Source organism: Phodopus roborovskii, unplaced genomic scaffold (genome assembly GCF_943737965.1).
Source record: "Phodopus roborovskii unplaced genomic scaffold, PHOROB, whole genome shotgun sequence".
Classification (NCBI taxonomy): Eukaryota; Metazoa; Chordata; class Mammalia; order Rodentia; family Cricetidae; genus Phodopus; species Phodopus roborovskii.
In genome coordinates this window covers 6,969,688-6,996,854 of record NW_026126461.1, presented here as the reverse complement: position 1 = coordinate 6,996,854, position 27,167 = coordinate 6,969,688, and the positions used below count along the sequence as shown (strand labels likewise).

The window sequence follows — 27,167 nt, the reverse complement described above, 5'->3', positions numbered from 1 at the left end:
ACAGGTAATCCTCCTGCCTCAGCTTTCTGAGGACTGGACCTATAGAGGGGAGCCACCAAACTTGGTTGTCCAGTCCTTTTTTTTAATCTTGATTTAAAAGGTGTGATGGCTAATCTTGCTTGTCAACCTGACTACATCTGGAATTAACTAAAACCCAATACTTGGCACACCTGTGAGGGAGTTTTCCACTTCTAATGTGGATCTTTGAGGTGGGAAGACAGGCCTTTAATCTAGACCATTTCAGCTGGGAAAACCCACCTCACTCTGGACCACACCTTCTGCTGGAAGCCTATATAAGACAAGGAAGCAGGAAGCCTTTGCTCTTTGCCCTTGCCTCAGTAACCAGCCCGATCCTCAACTGGCATTACAGCCTATTTCTTTGGGGTTCCAGCGTATCCTGAAGACCACCTGAGACATCTGGCCTCATGGACTGAACAGCTGCTGGATTCTTGGACTTTTCTATCCATAGCCTGCCATTGTTGGATTAACCAGACTGTGGCCTGTAAGTCATTCGTCATTCTAATAAATCCTGTGTGTGTGTGTGTGTGTGTGTGTGTGTGTGTGTGTGTGTGTGTGTGTGTGTGTGGAGAGAGAGAGGGAGAGAGAGATGAGAGAGAGAGAGATTTCATTCTGCAAGTTCTGTTACTCTAGGGAACTCTGACTAATACAGTAGGTTATCTGTTTATTTTCTTTGGAGAAATGTTTGCTTAAGTTCTTTGCCCATTTGAATTTTAGTTTAACATGTTATTACTCAGTTGCGGTTCTTTGTATGTTTGGGACCTTAAACCTTATCAGGCATATGATTTGCAAATATGTTCTCCCATTCTGTGGGTTCTCTTTTCTCTTGTGTATGTAGGGGTGTGTGTCGAGATCTCTCTGTGCTCTGTTTTGTATGTGTGCTTGTCTGTGGGTGGGTGCATCTGCACTTACATGTATGAGTACATGCAGGCAGTCTAGATTCTTCAATTGTCTCCCCATTTCATTTAAAGAATGTTCATCCTTATTTACATATATATGTGAATCTCTCTGCCAGCGTATGCCACGTTGTGGGGGGTGGGGGGGTGCCGCCCTTGGAGGCCAGAAGAGCCTATTAGGTCCTCTGGAGCTGCTGTCACTGGCGGGTCAGCACTGGCAAGTCAGCCACTTGCCAGGAAGTGAAATCGGAGCCTCCTGAAGCTCAGCAAGCTCTCCTCCTCCCCATCGTTGTTGCTTGAGACAGGGTCTCTCAGCGAACCTGGCCATTGGGCTTTCAGCTAGATGGCTGGCCAGTGTGCCCCAGGGATCTACCTGTCCCTGCCAGGCAGCACTGGAGTTACATGTTCAGCTTTCATGTGAGGGCTGAGTGTCTGAACTCAGGTCGTCATGATGGCAAAGCACACACTTCACCCGGCCTTGTGTGTGTGTGAATGCTTGTGTGTGTGCTTGTTTTGTTTATTGGTGTGTATGTTCGCACTTATTCATGTGTGAGTTCAGGTATGCATGTTCCTTGGTCTGGAGGTCGAAGGGCAACCTCAGATATTGGCCTTCACCTTTCACTTTGTTTGGCATATCATCATCATTCATCGTTCTTCACTGTGCATTTCAGGCTAGCCGTTTCAAAACGGAAAGCCAGCGCTAGGCGGTGGTCTGGACATTGCTGCTGACTTATGAGCTCTGTCTATAAGGAAGCCTTGAACATGCTGGCAGCTTCTGCCATGGCTCAGGGTGATAACAAACTCTCCTCCCAAGTGTGAGAGCCAAATGAGCTGGAATGCGGAAGCACTAAGAACGGGACTGCTGTTTCAGGGGCGTGGGGACCCCACCTTCCAGGAATGTGAGTTCTGTGGAAGGCAATGTCCCTTTTACATTTCAGATGTTTGCACCCATTGACTCAGAGATTCCCTTCCAGGAAATGTTCCTGTGCTTTCATGTGACATCATCACGGGGGTCACAGGAGAGCAGAGGTCAGGACACACCCCAGGTTCATCATGGAGATCAGTTCTATCCATAGCGATTGGCCTAGATTTAGAATCCTCTCTGTTGTCAGGAAGATCTGGCATGTGTGATGTGAGGCGCTCTGTGTGTGCTGTGCAGAGGGGAGAGCACGAGATGCCATTGTGTGCACTTCTGTGTGTGACTGGGGGGCTCTTCAAAGCCCCCAGGGGCTGGCAATAGCAGCTGCTCCAAGAGAAAAATGAGATAATAGAGTGTGTAAACAACTCAGCTTCAGAGCTTTCCTTCCTTCCTTCCTTCCTTTATTCCTTTTTTAATTCCGAGACTCAATGCTTTAATAGAAATTTTATTTGTAGTTTTTACATTTCTCATGCGAGCTAACCTTAATCCTATGTCCCGTGGGTGACCGAGTTTTGGGGATCAAGGGGGAGAAGGGATGGCGAGTGCCCAGCTTTCCTCAGTGTGTGGGGCTGAGGACCATGCCTTTCTCCTGGCCTGCTTTGGGTTCCAGGAAGGAGAGCAGGCAGACTCTCTGGCTAGGCTTCTCCTCTATACTCTTGCCTGGGGGCTGCAAGGGAGTAACAGATGGGGGGGGGGGGAGGGTAAAGCTGTCAATCAAAAGCGACTAGAGTCAGTATGATGGCTATTCTTGGTTGTCAATTTGACTGCATCTGGAATTAATTAAAACCCAAATGGAGGGCACAACTGTGAGGGATTTTTGCTTCCTCTGAAGTAGGACGATCCACTTCTAATGTGGCTCTTTGAGGTAGGAAGACAGGCCTTCAATCCAGATCACTGGAGCTGAGAAAACCCACCTGTGCTCTGGACCACGCCTTTGCTGGAAGCCTGTGTAAAGCTTTTGCTCTTTGCCTACTGCTCTTGCCGCACTAGCAAGCCCATTCCTTCCCTGGCATTAGAGCCTACTTCTTTGGGATTCCAAGCATATCCTGAAGGCCAGCCGAGACATCCAGCCTCATGGTGAGCAACTGTTGAATTCTTGGACTTTCTATTCACAATTAGCCATGGTTGGATTGGCTGGACCACAGCCTGTAAGTCATTCAAGTCATTCTAATAAATATTATAAATACCATATATACACATATATATAGGGTTAGTGTATATGATATATATGGTTTATTATTATTATTGTTATTATTAATATTATTTGAGACAAGGTTTCTCTGTGTAGCCTTGGCTCTGTAGATCAGACTGGTCAGATCTGACTGTCTCTGCCTGAGTGCTGGGATTAAAGACGTGCGCCGCCACCACCACCACCACCGCCACCACCGCTTGGCACAGCAAGTGCTCCTAAGTGAGTTTCCCAACAGACACATACATATGTACACATACATATGTACAAGCCAAACACTCATACACAGAAAATAAAGAAATCTGAAAAAATAAAAAGCATGGAAGTTGGAGACATTTGCAAACCATAGTTCTAAACTATTGTAATCAAAACAGTTAGGTGTTAGAGTAAAAAAAGACACACAGACAAATGGAACAGAAAAAGCCCAGAGGGGGGAAACTACAAATACATAGTTTCTGTGGTTTGAATGTTTATCCTCTTCAAAACTCATGTTGAAGTTTAATTACCATTGCAATAGTAACAAGAGATAAGGCCTTCAAGCAGCAATTGGGCTGTGAGGGTTCCATGCGCATGAATGGACTAATGCCAATAGAGCTGGAGTAGTGTAAATTATGCTGTGATTGGTTTAATAAAGAAGCTGGCTGGCCAACAGCTGGACAGGACAAGGTTAGGTGGGAAAAACCAGACTAAGGACACCGGGAAGCAGGGGGAGTCAGAGGAGTCGGCAGGGGGAGTCAGAGGAGTCGTCAGAGAGACATGGAGAGGAAACAGGAGGTGCAAGATGAAAGGGAGGTACCACCATGTGGCAGAATGTAGATGAATACAAATGGGTTAATTAAGTTGAAAGAGCTAGTTAGTAATGAACCTGAGCCATTGGCTGAGCATTATAATTAATATTGAGTCTCCATGCCGGTTCTTTGGGAGCCTACATAGAGTGACACTCAGCTCTCTTCTTTCTGCTTCCTTGCCTCCCATTGGAGAATAATGCAGTAGGAGGGCTTCACCATGTGCCAGCATCTTGATGCTGGCACATGGTGAAGCCCTGATCAACAATCAGTCTTGTCTTCAACGAAAGGCCCAGGAACACAAGAGGGAAAGGCAGTGTCTTTAACAAGCAGTGCTAAGAAAATGGATGGCCACATGTTAAAGAAAAAGCTGTATCCTTGCCACATACGATGAACAGAAGCCAATAGCAAATAGACCAAAGATTTACAGACCTGATCTTGAAACAACAGGACTTCTAGAAGTCGTAGGGAAGTCTTCCTTTCATTTATAGGCGTGGAAATTAGGGCGCTTGATCAGTAAGATGACGTGGAGTTTATTAGGAGAAAATGACTTACACAGGAAACAAATGACTATTGCATTGCTTCAGCCCCAAGGATGCAGACCCCGCCACTCTGATACTCTGCAAGTCCTGAAGGGGTTCTGAGCCCTAAATCAATCTTTTCCAGTCATGTCCGAACCTGTGACCATACCCAAAAGGGCATGGTCAGTGTTCAGGTGTGTGTGTGTGGGGGGGTGAATATATCACTACAGTCATTGGCCATGGTAATGATGTCTTTGAATGTCATTCTAAAAGCAAAAATGGACAAATGGGACCTGGGTTAAATCCCCAGCAATACATAAAGCAGGCATGATAGTGCAAGTCTTCTAAACCTAACACTCAGGAGACAAGGCAGGAATATCAGAAATTCAAGGTGTGTGTGTGTATGTGTGTGTATGTGTGTGTGTGTATGTGTGTGTATGTGTGTGTATGGTCTCTGTGTGTGTGTTTAGAGCTTATGCATAGCATGGGAAATTATCAGAAAGAAGAGGAAGCCCATGGCTGTGAAGTGGGAAAATATAGATCCAAGCCATGTATACTATGAGAGAGAGAGTCTCACACAATAGCAAAATCTCTTAAGTAGCCTAACAGCACTAGACAAAGGACCTGCATAGACCCCTAAAAGGCACAAGTTATGGCTGGGGTTATGGGCCACTGGCAGAGTTCTTGCTTATCGCTGTCCCCGCCCTGGGTCGCACCTCCGCACCACTGTGTTGCCCTTGGTATTTCTAAGGAGATTATTGCTCCCTTATAGATTGAAGTTTCTCTCTGGCTGTCATCCTGCATGATATGATCTCTTTATCCCTGGAGCTGTGCAGTTTTACTGGGTTGCTGTAGGGGAGTTGCTTTTTATTTATGCTGCTGACCCTCGGAGGGCACTTTTAGGAGCCTTCATGCCTTTCTGGAAGTCTGGAAGTTCTTAGCTAGTATATAAAAACCTTCCAGTCACACCTGATGTAGAGGTGATAGCTAATAAAGGCTGGGTAGAAAGAATGCACTGTAGGCATGAAGTCTCAAAAATCTTCATGTGCTTACATATGTGTGTGTTCATGCATGCATGTGTGCATGCATCTGCCCATGTGTGCATGTGTACTCAAGTGTGCGCATGGGTGTGTGTGTGCATGCTTACACACGTGCATGTAGAGGGCAGAGGTTGATATTGGATATCTTCCTCTGTCATTCTCCACCCTATTTTTATTTTTTCAACCTGCATTTTGGCTTTGTTTTTCAAGACAGGATTTCTCTGTGTAACAGCCCAAGTTGTCATGGAACTCACTCTGTAGACCAGGCTTTCCTTGAATTCACAGAGATCCCCCTGCCTCCGCCAAGTTCTTGGATTAAAGGCCTGCGTCACCACTGCCCTCCACCTTATCTTAGGCTTATTCCCAACGAGCCTAAAATAAGCCTACGCTAAGGCCGAGCTTTCATAATGAATTAAAAAGTCTGCATATCATTGTTTGGAAGTTGGCAGTCCAAAGAGAGACTGGCTGTGATGCTGGCATACACCTATAATCCTGGTACTTGGGAAGCAGAGACAGTTGCAACTCTGTGAATTTGAGGCTGGTTTACCTAGTGAGACCCTGTCAAAAGGAGGAAGGAAGAAAGAAGAGGGAGGGAGGAATTAAGGAAGATATTATTTATGAATGAAGGAAGACATTATTTATGAATGAAGACATTATTTATGAATAAAGGAAGACATTATTTGTGAATGAAGGAAGACATTATTTGTTGCTGATCTGGGATAAACAACAAAACATCCTCACCATAGTTCAGCATATTTGCTAGAGAAGGCTTTCCAAAATTACCTTCAGGACAGAGGATGTGGCTCAGTGGTAGTGTTTACCTGTCCAGTGAGACCCATCTCCAACACTCTAATAAATGCCAAACGTCCCATGTTCTCACAATGTGATTGAGATTTGAGCAGAGTCTCCCTAAGATTTCACACTCCTGGAAGGCTTTTGATGCTTTCTCCCATTGAATTAGGTTGGGCTGGTGACTGGCAGAGGCAAGCAAGGTTGTGTATCTTCCAGTTATTAGTCGATAAAAATGTTCTGCCTTGTTTCATTAGTTAAACCCTTGCTCTGGCCTGATCTGTGCCTCATTCCTCACCTCATCTGATGAAGCCCTGTGTGGTGATTTGAATGAAAATGGCCTCCGTAAGTTCGTAGGCACTATCAGGTGTGGCCTTGTTGGTGTCGATGTGGTCTCGTTGGAGGAAGTGTGTCACTGGGGGCAGGCCCAGCATCTCACTCTCTTTTTGCAGTCTGTGTATACAGACGTAGAGCTCTCAGCTACCTCTCCAGCATGTGTGCCTGCATGCTAGAAGCATACCATGCTTCTAGCTGTGATGACAAGGGACTAAATATCCGAACTGTAAGCCAGCCCCTGTGACGTGCTTTCCTTTATAAGAGTTGTCTTTTCACAGAAATAGAACCCTAACTAAGACATCCTGAGTCTCAAAGAGACTGTATTTGGAAATGGAGACTATGAGAGGTGAAGCTAAGTAAGGTCTCAGGGTGGAGACAATGACCGGATTAGTTTTGTTTGAGAGATGCCAGAGCCCACTCCCTTTCAGTCCTGTGAGGATGTAGTGAGAAGGTTTAGCTAGCCAGAAGCAGAGCATCCAGCATTTCTGTTTGCATTCTCAGCTTTCAGAACTGTGGGGAATAGAGTTTTTTGTCGTAAGGTGACTAACCAGGCTTTGGCATATTGTTATAATGTCTGAGCTGACACATACAATCTTCCTGTCCTTCCTGCCCAACCCCATGATGAAGAGCATGCAGAATCCGGAAAAGGGCATTGGATCCCCTGGAGCTGGAGCTACAAGCAGTTGTAGCTGCCAGCTAGAACCCAACTTGATGCTGGAAATCAAGCTCAGGTCCTTTGCAAGAGCAGTAGGTGTTCTGAACTATTGAGTCACCTCTCCAGCCCCGTCTGTCTGTCTGTCTGTCTGTCTGTCTGTCTATCTATCTATTCATTCACTCATTCATTCATTCATTGCTGCAGGGTATTCAATCACACTGTGAGCCACAAGTTTGCATTTGCAAAATCATCCCTAGCATACAACACATATCAGATTCCATACAGGTCTATCAGGAAGTCTAGCACAAGATGATGAAATTGGTCAGCTATTGGTAGGAAATGTGCTGGAAGCCTCAGAATTCCATAAGAAACATATTAACAGCAAAGGGTGTAACAGGTCTTTCTTTAGACAACCAGTCCATGAATAATGACACGGAGACTTTTTATTAATTATGAAAGCTTAGCTTTAGCTTAGGCTTGTTCCCAACTTGCTGTTTATATTAATCTACATTCTGCCATGAGGCTTGTTACCTCTCCTCAGTACCATACATCCGACTTCCTTCTTGTCTGGTTGGCAAAATCTCCGCCTCTCAGACTCTTCCTGAGTTGTTCTCTCTCCACAGATGTCCTACTAGCTTTCCTGCCTAGCTATTGGCCATTCAGCTCATTATTAAACCAACTGGAAGGTGCCTTAGGCAGAGGAGGTAAAACAGACACAACTTCACAGTGTTTCAAAAGATTTATCCTGCAACAGTGGGTATCCGTTCACATGTGGCCCAACACACACATGCTCATAAGTAAGTCTAAAAAATTGAGTAGGACTTGACAATTTCCAGACTTAGCTACAGTAGGGCCAGGTAGGGAACCCATACTGTCAGGCTGTCCTGAAGGCCACACCACAGGTGGTCCTTTTCAGGGGGACTAAAAAAGAAATCTTTGCCCTTATTATTTATGCCTGGGGGCAGAGCATGATGCTACGTGTTTGCTGGAAGTCTGCTTTCTCCTGGGGAGCAACACAGCAAATAATCTGTCAGGATGTAGTGGAGTTTGGAAATGCAAGGTGCTGTCTTAGATGCAAGATGTGAGAACGCCCCAGGATGGTGCCCAGGAAGAAAATCCACCAGGGAGCAGAAACAAAAAGCCCTTATCAGTGTGAGAATGGGGAGGCTCTGTGGTTTGCACTGAATTCTTTTGTTTTTTTGTTTTTTTACTCTTTATTCTTTGCGGGGGGGGGGGGAGCTACTCAGCTCCTGAATTATCATACAGAGACTTACTCTTATGAATACTGGGCCATCGTTTTCTTTAAGTATCCCATCTACCTTTTGCCTGTGGGCTTTTACCTTTCTGTATTTCTGTACATTTCCCCCCGCCCTTCTTATTCCCTGTCTGCCTGTGTGGCTGGCTGTTTGCTAAAGAGGGAGGAGCTTTCTCCTTGCTCCTCCCTCTTTATCTCCTACTTATTCTTTGCCCAGCAGCCCTGCCTATCCCTCTCATGCCTAGGGCTCTTTATTAGGCCAATCGGGTGTTTCAGACAGGCCAAGTAACACAGCTTCATAGACTTAAACAAGTGCAACATGAAAGAATGCAACACGTCTTTGCATCATTAAACAAATGTTCCACAGCATAAACCAATGTTAACACGTCTTCAACTAAAATTCCACAACACTGAGCCATCGCAGATTTTGCGTCAGTAGAATGGACACAGTATGGAGGCAAATCTCCTCCCCTGTGCACACTACAAAACTGTACAGAGGTGGACACTGCGGACCTGGTCACTCATAACAACTACCCTCCCCCCAAGCCCCCCCCCCCCGCCGATTTCACAGGACAGAGAGCATCTTCCACCCTTGGGAAACCCCACCGGGGCCACAGCTGTCTTCCCAGAATCAGGACTCATCCTAGGGTCCTATGATTACACCATTACAGATAGGGAAACTGAGGCAGAAGAGAAGCATTGCCCAAAGAATGAGCTGTGTTGAGCGACTCTTTTAGGGGAGGGGTGTGTGTGTGTGTGTGTGTGTAGACAAGAATGTCACACTGTGGTTAAAGCTGGAACACCAGGACCTGAGGGTAACGTGAGTGCAGACTCGCTTGGCATCCAGGCTTGGTAACAGCTTCGGGGAAAGGGAGAAGGTCTGAAAGGCCTGGAAAGCTTCCTGGCAACTGCGCACGCGCCGCACCGGGCACACCGAGGGGTCTAACAGGAGGGTCAGCCCCCGAGGAACCCAACTCAAGGTTCCAATCCGATCTGCCCGCCCCCACCGCATGGCCCGCTGGGACTTGTAGTCGGGCACCCTCAGGGCCGCAGAGCACCCGTGCGACTCCGCATCCTGCCGCGCAGCCAGCTGGGACTTGTAGTCTCAAGCTCGCGGGCCCGGGGTACCCGGCGGGCGGCGGGACTCCTAGTCCCACAGAGCCTCGCGCTCGCCACGACACCCTGCTCGTAGCTGCTGCCTCCACCTCACGGGCAGGGAGGCCTGGGCGTTCCGGGCGACCGAGCTGCGGCGTGAGCCGCCGTGGGGACTGCGAAGCGGGCCGGGAGACCGGGATGGAGCCTCCGGGAGGTGGGCGCCGCCAGCGGGCCGCGCCTGGCAGTTTGGGGGCCCGGGCACGCCCTGAGGGCGGGTCAGGGGCCCTGGGCGCGGGACCGGAGGTCGCGGGTGGAGGGACTCCACGGAGCCGGTGCCTGGGCTGCTGTTGATCAGGCGGCCTGCGGTTTCTCGCAGGTGCTTGAGGCGAGCGGGCGGAGCGGCGGCGACGGGCCGGTCACGTCAGCGGGGACATGGCTCACCTCCGGGGCTTCGCGCACCAGGTGAGTGTGGGCGGCGGCGGTTCGTGGGGGGGCGGACTGGTCGCGCCGGCGCCGGGCGGGAGGCGGGTCGCTGTGGCCTGTGCGGCCGAGCCATCGCCGGCGGAGGACGAGACCCACGGGAGCTGGCGTGCACAGGTGCAGGAGCCCGCCCTGGGCGGAACCTGCTGGACCCCGGCTCCGAGCGCCTCCAGAAGATGGACTTCTCTTTCTAGGCTGACGGGATGTAAGCCCAACACGGAAGGATGAGGCGGCTAGGGTTCCAGGGCTCGGGGGTTTGTCCTCTGGACCCCCCCCACCCCCATTTCAAAGCAGATGTGACAGACAGCCGTTAGTGAAGTGGAGCACACTGCCTTGGTGGCTGTAGCTGTGGGGTTTGCTTTTTAAGGGCTCGTTTTCGTCAGGCTTAGGCTTGACAGTTGCACAGAGAGGGAATCAGCTCTTGAGGACATGCAGCCTGCCCTCCCCCGCCCCCCTTTCCCCTGAATCCTTGAGAACTGGGTGTGCAGACAGGAAGCGCGTCCGTCCGCTGCTTGTGGGCAGGAACTGGAGGCAGGGCTCCTTGGAGGAAGCCAAACCAGCCTGGAAGACTATTCACAGCTGTTGGGGTAGGGCTTTCGGCCCAGCTGTTGACAGATGGGATCCTGGGCTTGCTAACTGATGCTGAATTAAGCTAACACATTTTGAATGTGTGTGTGTGTTTGACATTTTGCCTCTAATTATATAACATACCAAGAGAATAACCTGCCTCTAGTTTATTTTTAAGAGGCTTAGCTCCTGTGTCCCAGGGTGACAACTTGGAGCTGTGAACTGTGAAGGAGTAGAGGGATGATGGCTAGGGGACCTTTCTCAAAGAGAGAAAGCACCTCTTTATTTTTTGGGGGAAGTTATGTTCAGCCTAGACACACTTGGCTTTTGAAAATAACACAAAACCTTTGTAGGGCTATTTTCTCCCAACATGGCTGTTATGGTGTCCTATGAAACTGCTCCTCTGTGTGGTAAGGGTTCTGCTTTGCTCCATAGCCTGCATTTCTGTGTGAGATTACCCTTCTTCTGGCCAGTTCCATCCCTGGAAAAACCAGGTGGTTATTGTGTGGTGGTAGTTGAGGGTGTGTTGGGTTGCTCCTCTTGGTTTGTTTGTTTGTTTGTTTTGGGGTGTGACACACAGCAGGCATGTTGGCAGACACACAAGAAGTTCTATATATAACATCCCTAGGAGTGAATGGACGGTATGGGTCTCAATTGCACAGAGCCAGTTAAATGGCTTGAGTGATGGTCTACAGCTCATCCTGTTCAGAAGAGAAATCTGAGCCATCCAGATCAGGATGCTGCCTAGCTGTCTGACCAACTGGGGTGGGCCTAAGGATGCTTCAGCAGCTATGCAAATAAAGAGTCAGAACCATGCCAAGAAGGCTCCTATCTCCATACTGTTTCTGCTAAGGCTGTCTGGTCCACAGTTGTAGGTATCGAAAATGCATGGACTTTGAAGAGTGAGGTTATCTCCTTCCTTGCAGAAAACCTAGAACTCTGGCTTTGGGGTCTACTGTTTTCTCATTCTCTGAGGCAGTGGTGAATGAATGCCTGGTCTGAGCATACCCTTCTTGGGCTGTGGTGGACCAATTGTGACTCTAGTTTTCCCCAAGTGAAGGGCTGAGCGGTGTAGAATGACATGGTGTCTGAGTCGGAGGGATGGTGGCCCTGGGTCATGATTCTGCACCTTCCAAATGTTCTTAGGCTGCTTTAGCAGCACTGGAGGAACCAGTGATAAGACCTCAAGTCATCAGCTAAACCTCCTGGAGTCTAAGATGGGAACAGTGGTCACTAAGTGGCAGGAGGAAGGTTTGTGGAAGTGTTCTGGGGCCTCTTGGAGCAGAATCAGGCAGAAAAAGGTCTGCTCTATGGACCTTATCCTGCACCTGGCTTTCAGGGTTGGCTTTGAGCAGGAATCAAGTGGTTACTGCCCATTCAGGAAGTGTCAGAAGACTGAGTAGTTTTGTACTGATCTCTTTCTTATACCTTTGCCTGTGGTCCATACACTGATGAGTGTGCAGAGAGAGTGCATGGCCTGGAGTGTTTATTTCTGATCCGGCTTGGGTCCAGTGCCAGTCAGGAACAGCTAAGGTATCTGACTTATCAGCCACACTTGAGAGAATTTTTTCTTGGCATTTCACTTGAACATGTGATTAGGTAGGAGAGCCTGGGGGCAAACACTACTCTCTGGCCAGTGAAGCCTAAGGGACCTCACGCAGCACTCAGCTTTCCCTGTCTGGCCAAATCTCAGTGTGGCCTTTCGGGACTTCAGGCATCAGATCCGCTCCAAGCATCTACTGCTGCTCAGTGAGGACTGGTCTTAGGATTTGGTTGCCAGTTCTAAGGATTCCATTTATTTATGCATGAGTAGGTGTGTAATGTACCTATTAGAAGACCACTTATGGGAGTTGGTTCTCTCCTACCGTGTGGGTCCAGGGATCAAACCCAGGTTGTTAGGCTTCACCAAGTGCTTTTACCCACTGAGCCATCTTCTGGTCTTGGTCTTTTTCTTTTCCTTCCTTCCTTCCTTCTTTTTTTTTTTTTTTTTTTTTTTTTTAAATAGATTTATTTACTTTTATGTGTATGTGTGAGTACATGCATGCATGTATGTGTGCATCACATGTGGGAAGTGCTTGAGATCATGTGGGTTGTTGGGAACCAAACCCTAGTGTTCTTAACTACTGGGCAAAGTAGGGTACATATGTTTATTACTGCTAGCTGCTCAGACTGCATGCTCTGGGCACGCCATGGCACTATGGCACATACTCAGGCCCCTTGGAGGCAGCTTTGCTTGGAGGGATCTGCATTGATCCTGCCCTTGTCCCGGGAGCAGTTCCCCAAACCCCTTTGCTCTAGCTCATCTTGTTCTGCAGCTCTTGGCTGTCAAGGGCTGGGGGTGTAGTTCTTTGTGTCCCCTTTACTTCTTTCACGGTCAAAAACCTTAGGAATGTAGCTAGTTGGCAGTTTTGTCTCAGATGGGTTAAGTCAGGTCTCTGAAACCAATTGCTTTGCTTGCAGAGAAGAGGCTGGAGCTGTTAGGCCTCAGGGAAGCAGGCAGCCATGTCATTCTTGGAGCACAGGGTCCTTAGGAACAGGGAGGGTAAACACCTAGACAAGCTCTTCCCTAAGCACAGAGGGACTTGAGCATCAGCACTTACACAGTTATAAATAAGTGTGGTTTTGCCTTTTTGAGTCTTGTTCCCTGCTCCCCCTCCCACACACACACCATGTGGGAGCTGAACCCCAGGCCTTGGGCATGCTAGGCAAGTGCACTGAGTTATTTCCCTAGCCCCCCCTTTAAAAAAACTATACCTTCCCATGTATGTACCATGTCATGTATGTGTTGGTCAGTTCTCTCCGATCATGTGGTCTAAGGAATCAGACTCAGGTTGTTGTCTTGATGGCAAGTGCCTATACCAGAAGAACCATCTTACCAGCCTTATTTGGGCTCCTTTTAATAGGCACCAAAATACTGTTTGGGGGATGTCCTTTTGGGGGACCATTTTCTAATGGAGGTGAAACCTATCAGGGTTGGAAAGCTGGATAAGACTCAGTGTTCCCCTTCTTAGGTCTTGAGCCAGCTTGGCCAGTGGTATGGAGGACATGTTCTTTTCCAGTCTGCTGGATATCACAGGCAAGGGTAGGGCCAGTCAGTGGTGGTCCTGGGAGAAGCTCTACTGCTCTCTTCCTTTTCTGGGCAGCCTGGGACCATCTCAGTTCCTGGAGACAGCCCTGGTTCAAAACCCAGTGTGGTTTGGACAGAGGACACACCTTTGCCTCTGGGTTCTTCACTTGTAGGGTACTGGTCTTTACACCAGGTTGGTTCAGCAGGGATAAGGTCTCACCGGTTAAATCTAGGGCTGTCTAGGACAGGTTTCTGTGTTTAGGATGTAGAATTAAACGTCTGAGAAAGGGTTCAACTCAGTGCTGGTGTGAGAGTAGCTGGCTAGAGGGTGTTGGGAGTGGAGAAGTACTTTAATGGGTGAGGCTTTTAGGAGTGTAGAAAAGTTAAGTTTGCTTTGCTAAATTTTAATGCCTTTCTTTAGTCGGTTTTTTTTTTTTCCCCCCTGGAACTCACTCTGTAGACCAGGCTGGTCTCAAACTCAGAGATCTGACTGCCTCTGCCTCCTGAGTGCTGGGTGTTAAGGCATATGTCAACATGCCTGGATGAATTTTATTTTTAAATTATGGGGGCTATGCACATGTGAGTGTAGTTGCTCTCCAAGGCCAGAGACCTCAGATACCCCTGGAGCTAAGGTTGTAGGCAGTGAGATTTGAGTTCCAGTCTTCTGTAAAAGCAGAGTGTGCTCTTAACCACCAAGCCATCTTTCCAGTCCATTACTTTTAACTGTTTTTTTTTTTTTTAAGAACAGTTTTAGATTTATAGTAAAATGAGTTTTAAAATACCCTCTTGCACACACACATTCCTACCTGTCACTCCTGGTAGGTCTTGGCCTGGCTTTCTGTGAGACAACTGATGAAGGCACTTTGAGATGTGGTATTGCCTAAGACATTTGATTCTAAAGATACATTTGAGCTGAGACTATGATACATTTGATTCACTGTATCAAGTCTATTGAATATGGTGTCACTTGGAGAGTTACATTGAGGGTTTCTGAACAAGGGATAAAGAAGCCAGAAAAAGATTGAGGTGAGTTCGCTTTAGCTCCTTGCAGTGGTCCAGGCTCTCAGTCAGCAGACAGCCCCCTTCAAGCAATTCCTCTAGTGAGTGCTGTCTCAACATTCTGCTCCTTTTGGCTTCTGTAGCATTCTCGTGTGGATCCAGAGGAACTCTTCACCAAGCTTGACCGAATTGGCAAGGGCTCGTTTGGGGAGGTGTACAAGGGCATCGACAACCACACCAAGGAGGTGGTGGCTATCAAGATCATTGACCTGGAAGAGGCGGAGGATGAGATTGAGGACATCCAGCAGGAGATCACTGTGCTCAGCCAGTGTGACAGCCCTTACATCACCCGCTACTTTGGCTCCTACCTGAAGGTGCTGCGAAGAGGGGCGATGGGGGCTCACTGAAGGCTCTGTGCTAGGTTTTCTTCTGTTTCCTCCAAGGTAGAGGAGAGCAGAGAAAGGCACTGCTGGGCCTATGGGTTCCCTCCCCAGCCTAGCTTCCCATAAAAGTCTGTTCTCTTGAGAAGTGCCAGTCCACAAGTCAGGAGGCTCTAACTGGTCATAATGACTCAGCTGTCCGTCTTATCTGTGGGTACTGTTAGGCACAGTCTAAGGGGTCCCTGCTGTGGCAGTACTTTGAGGGCCAGAAGGGCACTTGGGCTATTGAAGTAGACTTAGCTACTGCTCTGGGCACTTTGTCTGTCCACCAAGTGTTTGATCAGAGGTGTGGTAGCTGGGCAGTCGGTGAGACTTTTTCCCCTGCCCCTATCCCTGGACAGGGTCTCTGCAGACCAGGCTGGCCTTGAACTCACAAGAGATCTGCCTATGTCTCTAAGTTATGGAATCAAGGTGTATGCCTCCTTTTTTTTTGCTTAGTGTGTGTGTGTGTGTTTTGTTTTTAAGGCAGGGTCTCATTATGTAGTTCTGTTTCTCCTGGAACTCATTATATAGACCAGGCTGGCCTTGAACTCACAGATATCCACCTGCCACTCAAGTGCTGGGATCAAAGTGCCTTGGCTTGGCCCTTCTTTTAAACAAATACTATTATTTTTACCTATATGTGTTAGGTGTGTGTGTGTATGTGTGTATGTGTGTGTGTGTGTGTGTGTGTGTGTATATATATATATACATACATACATACATACATATATATATATATATATATATGTACGTGCATGCCTGAGGAGGACAGAAAAGGGTGTTGGATTTCCCTGGAACTGAAGTTAAAGCCCTTAATGAACCACACGATGCTGGTATTGGGAATTGAAATAGCATCAGGTGCTCTTACCTGCCAAGCCATCTTTATTCCTTCTTCCCCTTTTAAAAACACAAGGTCTTGTAGCCCAATCTGACCTTGAACTTCTGATCCTCCCAAGTGCTGGGATTATAGGCATTACCACCTTACCTGGCTCTACCTTTTTCCTATTGGGTTCCTGGCAGGAACTAGCCTGGTACAGTTTCTGTGTGGCCTAAGCTCCTAGCCGACATCATTTGGTGGAGTTAGAGGGGCTTGGCCTGTGGACTCCACACTTTGGTATGCCTCCCTCATTTGCTGCCCAGGCACTGACATGTATCTCTGCTCACAGAGCACCAAGCTGTGGATTATCATGGAATACCTGGGTGGCGGCTCTGCACTGGACCTGGTAAGTTCAGGCACAAGCAGTGAGCAGCTTGCTGTGTGTGTGTGGTGGGTGAGGGAGGAGAAGTTGTCTTTCAGGGTCCCAGGAGCCACTGCTCTGCAAATTCTTAGGCCTATGGGCTTTTTCGGGCTGCCTGTCTACTGTCTTAGTGCTTTAGATGTTAATAAGGAATTATCAATTCCCAAAACAAATTACTATTTATCTTGCCCTGATTAATGGAGAAAATGGTCTTGGGCCTCTACTGGCCTGGGGGCATAGGCAGTTAGAAAGAAGTCCCAGACAAATAAGAAGGTCAGTGTCATGGTTGAGAACCTATTCTCATCTTTATAGTCACAGAAAAAGATAAAAATAGCTTTTTTGTTTTGTGTTTTGCCTTTTTAAGACAAGGTTTCAGCCAAGTATAACAGCCTGGGCTACTAGCTCTGTATACCAGGCTGGCCTGGAACTCCAAGACCCTTCTGCATCTGCATCTCAAGGGCTGGGATTAAAGGTGTGAGCCACCACCACCTAGCTAAAAGTAGATTTTATGTTTTCTGGAGACAGCCTCTGTCACCCCCATTTCCTTCCCCCGTTATCTTTGACAGCTGAAACTTTCAGAACTAAGGAACACAAAGGCCTAGCCTTCTGCAAGGACTCAGAAGTTGGTGGCTCAGGAACTGTGGTGGTATGTCTGTGGTAGCTACCACTGAAGTTCTTCCCTGATGTTTTTCTCCAGCTAAAACCTGGTCCACTAGAGGAGACCTACATTGCCACCATCTTGCGGGAGATCCTGAAGGGCCTGGATTATCTGCACTCAGAGCGCAAGATCCACAGAGACATCAAAGGTCCTGCGGGGTGGGCGTGGCCGCAGCTTCTGCGTGAGCTAGAAAGAGACGGGCATGTGCAACCAGTAGATAGTAGTGGCTGAGGGCATGGGATGTGAGGGGCCCTTCTGCCACCTGGAAACTGGGGTGTGTGTCTGTCTGCATTTTACTCCCTTTCTTAATGGCCACATTGAGGATGGAACCTAGGGGATTCCTAATCTCACACCACATAATCTCAGTCTTCGAATAGTGAAGCAGACCAGTTGTGCACCTAGTACACAGCCAAGAGCCTTGACTCAACATCAGGTGTGGGTTTGTGCCATACTCTCTGTAGTCTAGTCCTGATGAAGGCTCACAAAGCCGGGCCAGCCCACCACAAGTGACTTGGTGAGGATGGCTGAGCCTTTATGTCACAGTGAGGGACCTTGTGGGCACAGCGATGAACTTCCTGATTCCTGTTGGCTGTACTCTTTGGTTATTTAAGGTCACTATGATTGGATATGATGTGGATATCACTGTTTTTGGGGTTTGTCAGAAAAAGCAAACAGGGAAACCTTGGAGCAAAGATAGGAATTGCTCCTGTAGGTCCCCCCAGCTTGCCTGCTTCTGTCAGCAGTGGCCCACTGGCCTACAGTGGCAAGAGAAACAAACCAAGGTCCCAAGACATCCCTGCTGCTGTCCCCAGGGGCAGGGATACCATCCCATCAGTAGGGAAAGAGTTGCATGCAGGGCTAAATGGGGTGGGCTGAGGAGTCAAGGCTGACTGACACCACCTGTTATGTATTGAGCAGCTGCCAACGTGCTGCTCTCCGAGCAGGGTGATGTGAAGCTGGCAGACTTCGGTGTGGCTGGGCAGCTCACAGATACACAAATCAAGAGGAACACGTTCGTGGGTACTCCCTTCTGGATGGCACCTGAGGTTATCAAGCAATCCGCTTATGACTTCAAGGTGAGTCCTGGATGGGAAGTGGGAGTACACTCTCCAGCCCAGAATGTTACATGTAACAACTGTCCGGTGTGTGCTGCTACCCTGTCTAGGCTGACATCTGGTCCCTGGGCATCACAGCCATCGAGCTGGCCAAAGGGGAGCCGCCAAACTCTGACCTTCACCCTATGCGAGTCCTGTTCTTGATTCCCAAGAATAACCCACCCACGTTGGAGGGCCACCACAGCAAACCCTTCAAGGAGTTTGTAGAGGCCTGCCTCAATAAGGACCCACGATTCGTAAGGCCTGTCCCCACTTGCTTCATACCCCACCCCAGCTTATGAAGGGAGGGTGTCAAGGTGGGGTGAGACAGGGCCCAGCCTCCACCTCCCTCCCTGTCCTGCCTGCGTCTGTTGTGAGGGGAGAACTCAGCTCTGACTCTCTTCCTGGCAGCGACCCACTGCCAAGGAGCTCCTGAAGCACAAATTCATCACACGCTACACCAAGAAGACCTCCTTTCTCACTGAACTCATAGACCGCTACAAGCGCTGGAAGTCTGAGGGGCATGGCGAGGAGTCCAGTTCTGAGGATTCTGACATGTAGGACCATTTGTTTGTTTGTTTATTCTTGTCAGTGAAGGCTCCCTGGGTGCTGTGATGGCAGGAGGGTTTCCTCCAGGGGTAGGGTAGAGCTAGTTACTGGGGTGGGGGCTGACATCGGGCAGGAACTGCATGCTGAAGAGCAGGGCCCTTAAACTGTCACCTACATGCTGGGGCCTAGGGCCTCCTAGGCCAAGAGGCTGCCTCAGAGATCAGATGTACCTTGGCACCATGGTTACTTCCAGCCCTGTCTCCAGTCAGCTCTTCTGATTCTTTATTCTCTTTAGTGATGGCGAGGCTGAGGATGGGGAGCAGGGTCCCATCTGGACGTTTCCCCCAACCATCCGGCCAAGTCCACATAGCAAGCTGCACAAGGGGACTGCTCTGCACAGCTCACAGAAGGTCTGTTCATGCCCTGGGCCAGAGCACTGGCCTGTGTGTACCAGCCCTGCCTCAACTCCCCTGGGGCAGCAGATGTGGACTGCAGGCTGGGTCCTGCTTTGAGGAAGTCATCTCCAAAGTGCCCTCGACCTAGGCTTTTTAAATACTTAATATCTGGGGTCTGGACAAAGGACTTGGGAAGGACAGGAGAGCAGGTGGTTTCTAAGCTCAGAGTGGCATTGAGCTAGCTAGGAGTCATGCTGAAGCCTAGGTCTGCTGGTGCTTAGTTGCAGGCCTAATGAGAACTGATGGCTTATAGTTTGGTTAACTCTGTCAACCTGCTTAAGCCAGTGATTGAGGAGGCAGGGAAGGGATCCTCTTATCTCCATGTTCCTAGTGTCTTGCTTTCCCCTTTGCAGCCTACTGAGCCTATCAAGAGACAGCCAAGGTCCCAGTGCTTGTCCACGCTAGTCCGGCCTGTCTTTGGAGAGGTGAGAGTTGGCCTGAGTGTATGGTCATGCGGGGTAATAGCATTGTTCTTTAGAGGAGCTCCCTGCAGAGTAAAGTGTGGTGTCTAATGGGCCCTGAGCCTGGACTTCATGCATGTGACTTCCTGGTCTATTGCAGCTGGTTATGCACAGGCTTGTGTGTCCGGTTTCCTGAGTAGAAGGACCATACCATAAACTAGTGGGAATAACTGACCTGGCCAGGGCCCTTTTGTGTTCCCAGACTGCTAAAGTCATCTGATATTACAGTACGACTGTTTTTGCAATGTCCAACTTCCACGTGGTTCTTCTGTGGAGGAAGACAAAGCATCACTGATGTTGGGTTAGTCCTAGGCCAGGGAGGTGATTCCTTGGTGGTCACGTATGCCACTGTTGCCTGCTGAGGGAGGTCAAAGCCAACATCAGAAATACAGCACAGCAAGCTGGGTGTGGTGGCACACACCTTTAATCCCAGTGCTCGGGAGGCAGAGTTTGAGGCCAGCCTGGTCTATAGAGCAAGTTTCCAGGACAGCCAGGGCTACACAGAGAAACCCTGTCTTGAAAAAACAAAAACAGAAAGAGAAATGCATTGTAGGCTTATCTTCCCACCATTGTGGGTTACAACAGCGCCTGGAGCCCCAAATGTGGGAGTACAGGGTGTAGGTGACTGGAAATAGCTAAGTCTCCCTGAGGACAGCGTGGGTAACAGCCACTTAGGGCTGTTATGGGCAGCATGCAGTGTTGCCCAGGGCTGAGAAAGTGACTCCTTAGGTAGAAGTGCTGTCAGGGTTTTGAGGTCCCAGAATTGGTTACTGATGCTTGGCATCTGATCTGGGCTGTCTGTCAAAGTGAGACTGGGTCCATTTGATTTGACTTCTTGACCTTGAGTGTGTAAGAAGCTATTGGTCCTGACCTTTGTGGCCCTTCTCCTGTCACCTGGGTTCTCAAGAGTCCCATCCCAGGCCCACATGAAGTGCCACCATTGGTCTGTAGGTCTTCCTTCCAGGTGTGGGCCTCAGGTAAGATGTCGGCTGGGTTCCTGTTCTCTCTGCAGCTCAAAGAGAAGCACAAGCAGAGTGGTGGGAGCGTGGGGGCCCTGGAGGAGCTAGAGAATGCCTTCAGCCTGGCTGAGGAGTCCTGTCCTGGCATCTCAGACAAGCTGATGGTGCACCTGGTGGAGCGCGTGCAGAGGTGAGCACAGTGGCTGACCCTGGCAGGGCCTCCTTGTGGGGGAGCTGGTCCTCCTTTTTCAGGGTTAGCATACCCTCTCATCTGTATCTTTGAAGTTGGGGAGAGGCAATTGGGCCTCTTGTAACCTTGAGCTATGCATGAAGGTTGGACGTCAGTCTCAGGCAGTGTCTGGACAGAATTCTACAAAATGGCTTGGTGACAGAGCATTGTGTATAGCTGACTTCTGACCTTTCTACTTGGTGGCTTCCTAGAGGTTCTGTGTCCCAGGAACAGCATCGATACCTTATATGCTGAGGACTTGTTTGCTATTGATGGGGAGACCTGAGCTGACTCACGTCTGTGAAGGGACAGACAGGGCAGACACTGGCCCTTCCTCGACAGCTCCACAGGCTCAGGAGTCCCAGGCTGTTATAGCCAGGTGTACCAGTCCCTCCTCCCATGTCCTCTGAATCCTGTTCCTGCACACTAAGAGAGACCCACCCTGCTGGTTCTTAGCAGCAGCAGGTTTGATCTAGTCAGCACCTATCCTGGGACCTGGGAATGATGCTGTGAACTGCACATCTGAAGTATGTGTCCAGGATGGTAATGGTACCTTTCCCTTGCAGGTTCTCTCACAGCAGGAACCATCTGACATCTACCCGCTGAATGCCTGACTGAATGCACTGCTCTTACAGAGAGGGAGAAGAGGAGAAGAATGCTTTTTGTTTTGAGCTCTAAAAGGACTAGCTTGGAAGCCTTCTTGTGCTGTGTTGCAACTGAAAAGACCTGCCAGCCCATGGGCTTCACCAGCCAGGTTCCCTCCTCCTGCCCCACCATAGTGTGCTGCCCTGCACAGCAGCTACCCGACACCTCTCTTCACCTCCTGGCTTGACTGCGGCTGTGGTAGGCAGCCAGGAGTCCTTGAAGAACTGGGTAGCAATTTGGGAGGCTGCTGTGACCTAGAATCCTGGGCCTCTGCAGCTGCTAGACTGAGGATCAAAGAGACTGTTGGGCAGCTCTGGCTCTCACCCTACACCAGGGATATTGTCTTGGGGGCTTATAGGGGTCCAAGATGGTCATAACTTGCCTTGTGGTGTCAGTTCAGGTACTGTGTGTTCTCGTGAGTACTCAAATCCTTCAGAATATTTTGGGCCTGTTTTTTTTTTTTTTTTTTTTTCAAGAAAATTGAACTTGCTAAGTATTCTGACAGTAAGTGTTAGTTTCATAGAGCATTGAAAGCCCTACCATTTCAATAAAGACCTGGATTGGAGACATCCTGATGATGGAGCCTCTGAGCTAGTGTCCCTTCTAAATGTTGTCATCTAACCTGATAGTCTCTTGTGGCCTGCTGGAGAACAAGGTAAGGCAGAGGGGATGCTGGTGGGTGGGGATATGTCCTTTTATTTTAAGTACCATAAGTGAACAGGAGTCATAGGCCTGCCCTAGTTGATGAGAAATACTAGGAACTAATAAGAAGAGGCACCACCTTCCCAGGCCTTGGGGTGGTGGGGTGGTGGTCTTTGGTTTCCTATTGTCTCGACAGTGTGTGGGAAGGGAACCAGAGTGGCTTTTGCCGCACCCCTGTCTTGCTAACCCTGAGCTTATCAATAAGGATAAGTGCTTGTCTAAGGCAATGTGAATTTGGCTATTGGTGCTACAGGTAGAAGTGGATGTCTGGGCCAGTCCTCAGCCAGGCTACGCTCAGAACAAACTGAGGAACCCTCATTTCCTTTTCCTGGATCTCAGGCATGTGCCCCAGTGGTCATAAGCCTTCTTCACTGGAGTTTGGGGCAGGACAGAGCCCCTCCCAGAGGTCGCCAGGGCCTCCCATCATGTGGTGGGCAGACGGCTGGCTGTATTTGCTCAGCTCTGGGAATGATACCTACACTCCCTGCAAGCCTCGGTCATAGGTTCTTGTCCATGCAGGCTGAAGGACATTCCTCCTTCTCTCTGACTTCTGCCTCCAGCCCTGGAGAGAGATGGGAGCAGTCCTGGGTGAAACTTGGGGGTCTCTCCGGTGAGCTGCTGGCCCTTTCAATGACTTCCATCCACCTGTAGAAAGGGTCAAACCAGTGGGCATATGCTCACATGCCTTCCTGAGAGTGGTAAACACAGCTAGCCAGGAGAGAGTGTGCTGCTCAAGCACGAGGAACTGAGTTTCATCCCTAGCACCCAGTAAGAAGCAAGGCGTGTTGTGCACTTGTAATCCCAGCACTGAGGAGGCACTCCGGTCAGCTGGCAGCTTAGCCTAATCAGTGAGCCCCAAGCGAGACACCTCTCAAAAAACAAGGCATGAGCAGGTAATAGCACCTCCCATGCATGCCTGGCAGCCTGAGTTTGATCAACTCCACAATGTTGTCCTCTTATTTCCACACACATGCCCATGTTCCCTTCCTACAATAAGAGATTTTAATAAGTGTGTGTGTGGGGGGGGGGGGAGGCTGGAGAGAATGCTCAGTGGTTAAGAGCACTGGCTACTCTTTCAGAGGACCCAGATTCAACTCCCAGTACCCTCATGGCAGCTCACAACTGTGTAACTCCAGTTCCAGAGGATCCATCACCCTCACACAGAAATACATGACAGAAAACACCAATGAACATTTAAAAAAAAAAAAAGCTTCCCAAAGTTGTACTTTGTCACTATGTGTATACATACATGTACATATGTACACTAGTGGCCACACACAAACATGAACATACACTGGAAGCAAATCCTGCAAGCGTTATCCAACCCTTGTTTTCTGGGAACTGGAAAATTTGGCTCTATGAATGGCGATGAGCAAAAGCAGCATTGCAGAGTTACCTTTGAAATGTGTACTTGCTCTCAGCCCTGAAGAAGTAGATGTGAGATTTGAACTGCAGCTTGAAGACGTAGTCTTTGTGGATGCTGTCAGCCTCCCTGGGGAGGCTCACAGTGTAACCCAATAGTGGGAGGCTGGCCAGGGGGTAGTCATCCTGGAGGTAAGCACAGGAACAGGGTCACTGGGGATAGGATATAGGTCTGCACTAAGGGAGCCCAGTGCTGTGAACCTCCCAGGCCTTCACTTAGTTCCACTGATTCTCCCAAGAAAATGCAAGTTTGTACAGAAGACCCACAGTGAGAAAGGCTAATTCTATTTTCATATCGCGGTGGAGTCAGCATCAGACTGGGAAGAAGAAACATAAGCAGGTGTGTGTCTTGTGCCCTGTCCTAGACTCCAGTTAGACTCAACATACCTGATGAGTTTTATAGAAGAACAAGCAGAAATTGGTGAAGACCACCCAAAGCTTCTGCCAGCCATTGCTGTTCTTGAACTTTCTCAGCAGATATCCTGAGAGCTGGTTCTGTCGGTAGAAAAAGCACTCTGCTCTCACCATAATCCTTGCTGGGCAGCGTCATCAGCTCCATGACCCTGACAACTAGCCAGAATACCCACACACAGGCTCTGCATGTCTTCCCTAAGACAGGATTTCTCTACAGCCCTGGCCTGGAACTCATTCAGTAGACCAGGCTGGCCTCAAACTCAAGGGATCTGCCTGCCTCTGCCTCCCAATTGCTGGGATTATAGGTGTGTGCCAACACCGCCCAGCTGATGCTCAGCATTTTTATCTACAAGATTTGTGCATACTTAAGACCTGACAACAGGATGTTAGTCTGGGAACCGATGTCCCAAACACTCAAGTAGGATACTTCTCTTCCTGATACATAATATAATTATGTATCACCATTTACAAACCTACAAGAGAAGGTGAGGATGGTGATGACACATTGAACCAAGTCTGGAAGGCTTTTTGAAATTGTGGGAGAAGGCATTTAAGTGCAGCACTGGAAAGACACCCCGGCCAGCCCACTGACCCTTCCCTTCTCCAGGGCTCTTGTCTAATATGTGCTGCCTAGCTTCCTAATAAGTGCTACCTAGCTTCCCAAGAGTCCCCCACCTACGATGATATGTAGGTATCTCTGGCCTCACTAGGGATCTGCTGTGCTCTGACCCCCATGCAGAGTCTTGAGCCTGGCCCAATAGAGTAGGGATGAGGCTGTGGAGAACTTGGAGTCAGGTGGAGGGAGCAAGTCCAGGAATGGGTGTGTAGAGATGCTAGGCTGAATAACACGAGGGTGTGTGAAGCTGATGTGTACAGCCACTAGTGCTCGCTAAGTGGGGTGAGCATGAGCCCAGAATGGGAAGTGGGAAAGGCTGTGGGCAGACCAGAGACAGCAGAGTCCTAGGGCAACAAGTGGGCCTTTCTCCAAATCCACCATAGATGAATGCCTCTCTCTGCCTTGACTACCCTTTCAAGACACCAGGTGACATCTGGTGTGAAGTCCCTTCTCAAAGAGAGCTTAAGTAGACAGTGAGACCTAAACTGGCTTCTGCCAGTGGGGGAGGGGGCAGGAGGCAGCTGTCCTCCTGGTTCCCTCCCTATTAGCCAGCACAGCCCTCGGGACGTGTGCTTGTAACAGTCATACCTCAACGGCTGCACTGTGGTCGGCTCTGGACACACTTGTGTTGCGGTACCAGCACACATGCATCGTGGTGTTGGCCCGGTGCTGGCTGCTCCCTTCCAGGGAGCCCTGGGTTCCTCCAACATCTTCCGATTCCTCCAGAGAGACCTCATCAGACGATCCTGGGGAGAGTTAGCACCTGGCACCACACCCCCACGAGGCTCCTCCAGGATATGGGGGAAAGGCCCTTGGTACCCAAGTCAGCAGCCAGACAAAAACCATATGGTGCTAGATAGCCCGAGAACCCTTCCACCTGATCGTGGCCATTTATTTTCCTTGTGTATGGGAGGGAAGCTCATGGGGCCTGGCATGCTGACCAAGATCAGGAAAGCAATTTTTAGAAAAGCTCTCAGAACTACAGCAGGCCTCTCCTGGGGTGCCTTGAGTCAGAACTCACTGGGGGTTCGAGGACACAGTGGCCCTCCCAGCAGCACCGGGGACATGTCACCAGTACTCTTGGCTGCCTGGATGGCTGCATTCAGATCCTGCATCCACTTTTCCTTTTCTAGCCGAGTGCTGGAAAGGAGAAAGTCAAGTTAGCCGTCTCTGCAGGGCAGCCCTTCCTGGCGTGAAGTCCTGGCCTTTTGTGTCAGGAGACAAGTTTGGTTTGGGCACCTGCTCCATCCCCCTGGGACCTGAGGGTGGTCTTTCTGACCATGCCTTCTCCAGCCTGTTACTAGGGTGAGCTGGGAGGAGCTGGAGAAACAGCAGGCATCGTTGCTATAACTACCGAGTTTATTACCAAAAGTCTCAATGTTGAAACAAGACTGGATCTGGTTCATGACTAAGGTGGCATTTCCTGGTGGGAACTACACCTGGAGAACTCACTGATCCCGAGAGGAGAAAGCCTCAATTTGCATCTTGCTGTGCCCCTGAGCTGACTTTCACCATGATAAGTATTTTCCCTTGCCAGGGGTGGGAGTGCTGGTGCCTTTACACCAACTGCCATGAACCCTTGAGCACAGACACCTTCTCAAACACCATATGGTTGGTGTCTTGAAAAGCACAACTGTCAACAATCATCTGCCTACAAGGGAGAAGATACCCCTTTGCCCGTGTAACCTGGAAATGGAGCTGAGTCCCATGAGGCCCCGGGGGTTGGTATTGAGGTCCTCATCCCTGCAGCGGGTCCTGTTCTCAATCCTGAAGAAGGCAGGCTCTTACCTGGCCGCTACCACAATTGTTTTCTGAGCTGCGTAGATGGTGAAACAGTGAGGAACAGACCATTCGTTCTCGCTTTCTTCCACCTGCAGGAGAGAGAAGAGGTGACAGCCCATGAGCTAGAGAACGCTGCTGAGCCCTGACCCGAGGCACATGCAAAATGACTGCCAACAAGGCTAGGCGCAGCTGGCTTGGAAGGCTGTAGTCTAAGCCTAGGTAACTACAAGGGAAGTACAGGGGCACACTCGTAACCCTACATTCTGGCAGCTGCTGCCAAGCGACTGAGGTCTGATCTAGAGAAATACTCACCGGTGGGTCCAGCACTATTAGCTGAAAATCAAGCAAAGAAGATGTTGAGCATCTTGGAAAATTCATCTGTCGAACTGGCTCCAATCTCTTTATCGGAGACCAAGAGACCAAGAACAGTCACTGCATACCGATTTCAACCAAACCATACTGATGACTCAGTGGGATAATTCCAAGATAAACTATTACCAAATCAAACCTAAAGACATATAAGAAGTGTCCCAGCACCAGGCAAGATGGAGTGCATGGATGGGTCGATGCTAGAAAGCTTACTGATGGAATTCATCCCATCAGAGGTCAGAAAAGTGATTTCTTTACACACTGGGAACACCTCTGCTGAGAGGCAACACTTCTAATATTCCTGACAGTAAATACCTTCCACAATACAATGAAACTGTTTTAACATGACCAAGCTCCTCTCAAGCCAAGAACCACTCTCTTCTTCTGAATAGTTTAGATAAGGACACAAACTATGTAGCCAGTTCCAGAGGACCCAAAGAACACACAGTTCCCTATACAGAGCCCACAAGACAAAAATCCCTGAGCTCCACTCTCGACATAAAAGATCTGAATTGGCATCCCACCTGCCATTAAATAGAAC

The 27,167-nt window shown here is 49.2% G+C and overlaps 2 protein-coding genes across 6 annotated transcripts in view; one reads left to right on the top strand and one right to left on the bottom strand.

Annotated features, from left to right (window-relative positions):
* The first annotated feature begins 359 nt into the window (after positions 1-359).
* Stk25 (serine/threonine kinase 25) lies at positions 360-21,886 on the top strand. 2 transcript variants are annotated; one of them, XM_051190842.1, is made up of 12 exons: positions 360-502; positions 9,875-9,960; positions 14,755-14,985; positions 16,200-16,256; positions 16,969-17,077; positions 17,848-18,005; positions 18,095-18,280; positions 18,435-18,580; positions 18,868-18,982; positions 19,381-19,452; positions 20,501-20,637; positions 21,243-21,886. In XM_051190842.1, exons 2-12 carry the CDS (start codon positions 9,931-9,933, stop codon positions 21,280-21,282), a joined length of 1,281 nt encoding a protein of 426 aa, XP_051046799.1. In that variant the 5' UTR covers positions 360-502; positions 9,875-9,930; the 3' UTR covers positions 21,283-21,886. The 2 variants fall into 2 exon arrangements, with proteins under 2 accessions (XP_051046799.1, XP_051046798.1); XM_051190841.1 differs by lacking the exon at positions 360-502 and adding an exon at positions 9,535-9,712.
* Farp2 (FERM, ARH/RhoGEF and pleckstrin domain protein 2) overlaps positions 19,625-27,167 on the bottom strand; it is an 84,844-nt gene continuing 77,301 nt past the window's right edge. For 2 of the 4 annotated variants that reach the window (XM_051190837.1, XM_051190840.1), the window contains 6 exons: positions 26,264-26,346; positions 25,497-25,615; positions 25,064-25,221; positions 23,833-23,940; positions 23,420-23,571; positions 22,239-22,668 (listed from right to left, as the gene is read on the bottom strand). In XM_051190837.1, coding sequence (XP_051046794.1) covers positions 22,521-22,668; positions 23,420-23,571; positions 23,833-23,940; positions 25,064-25,221; positions 25,497-25,615; positions 26,264-26,346 — 768 coding nt within the window. In that variant the 3' untranslated portion in view covers positions 22,239-22,520. Of the gene's footprint in view, positions 19,847-22,238; positions 22,669-23,419; positions 23,572-23,832; positions 23,941-25,063; positions 25,222-25,496; positions 25,616-26,263; positions 26,347-27,167 lie in introns of those variants that run through there. The other 2 variants (XM_051190838.1, XM_051190839.1) reach the window with 2 other exon arrangements.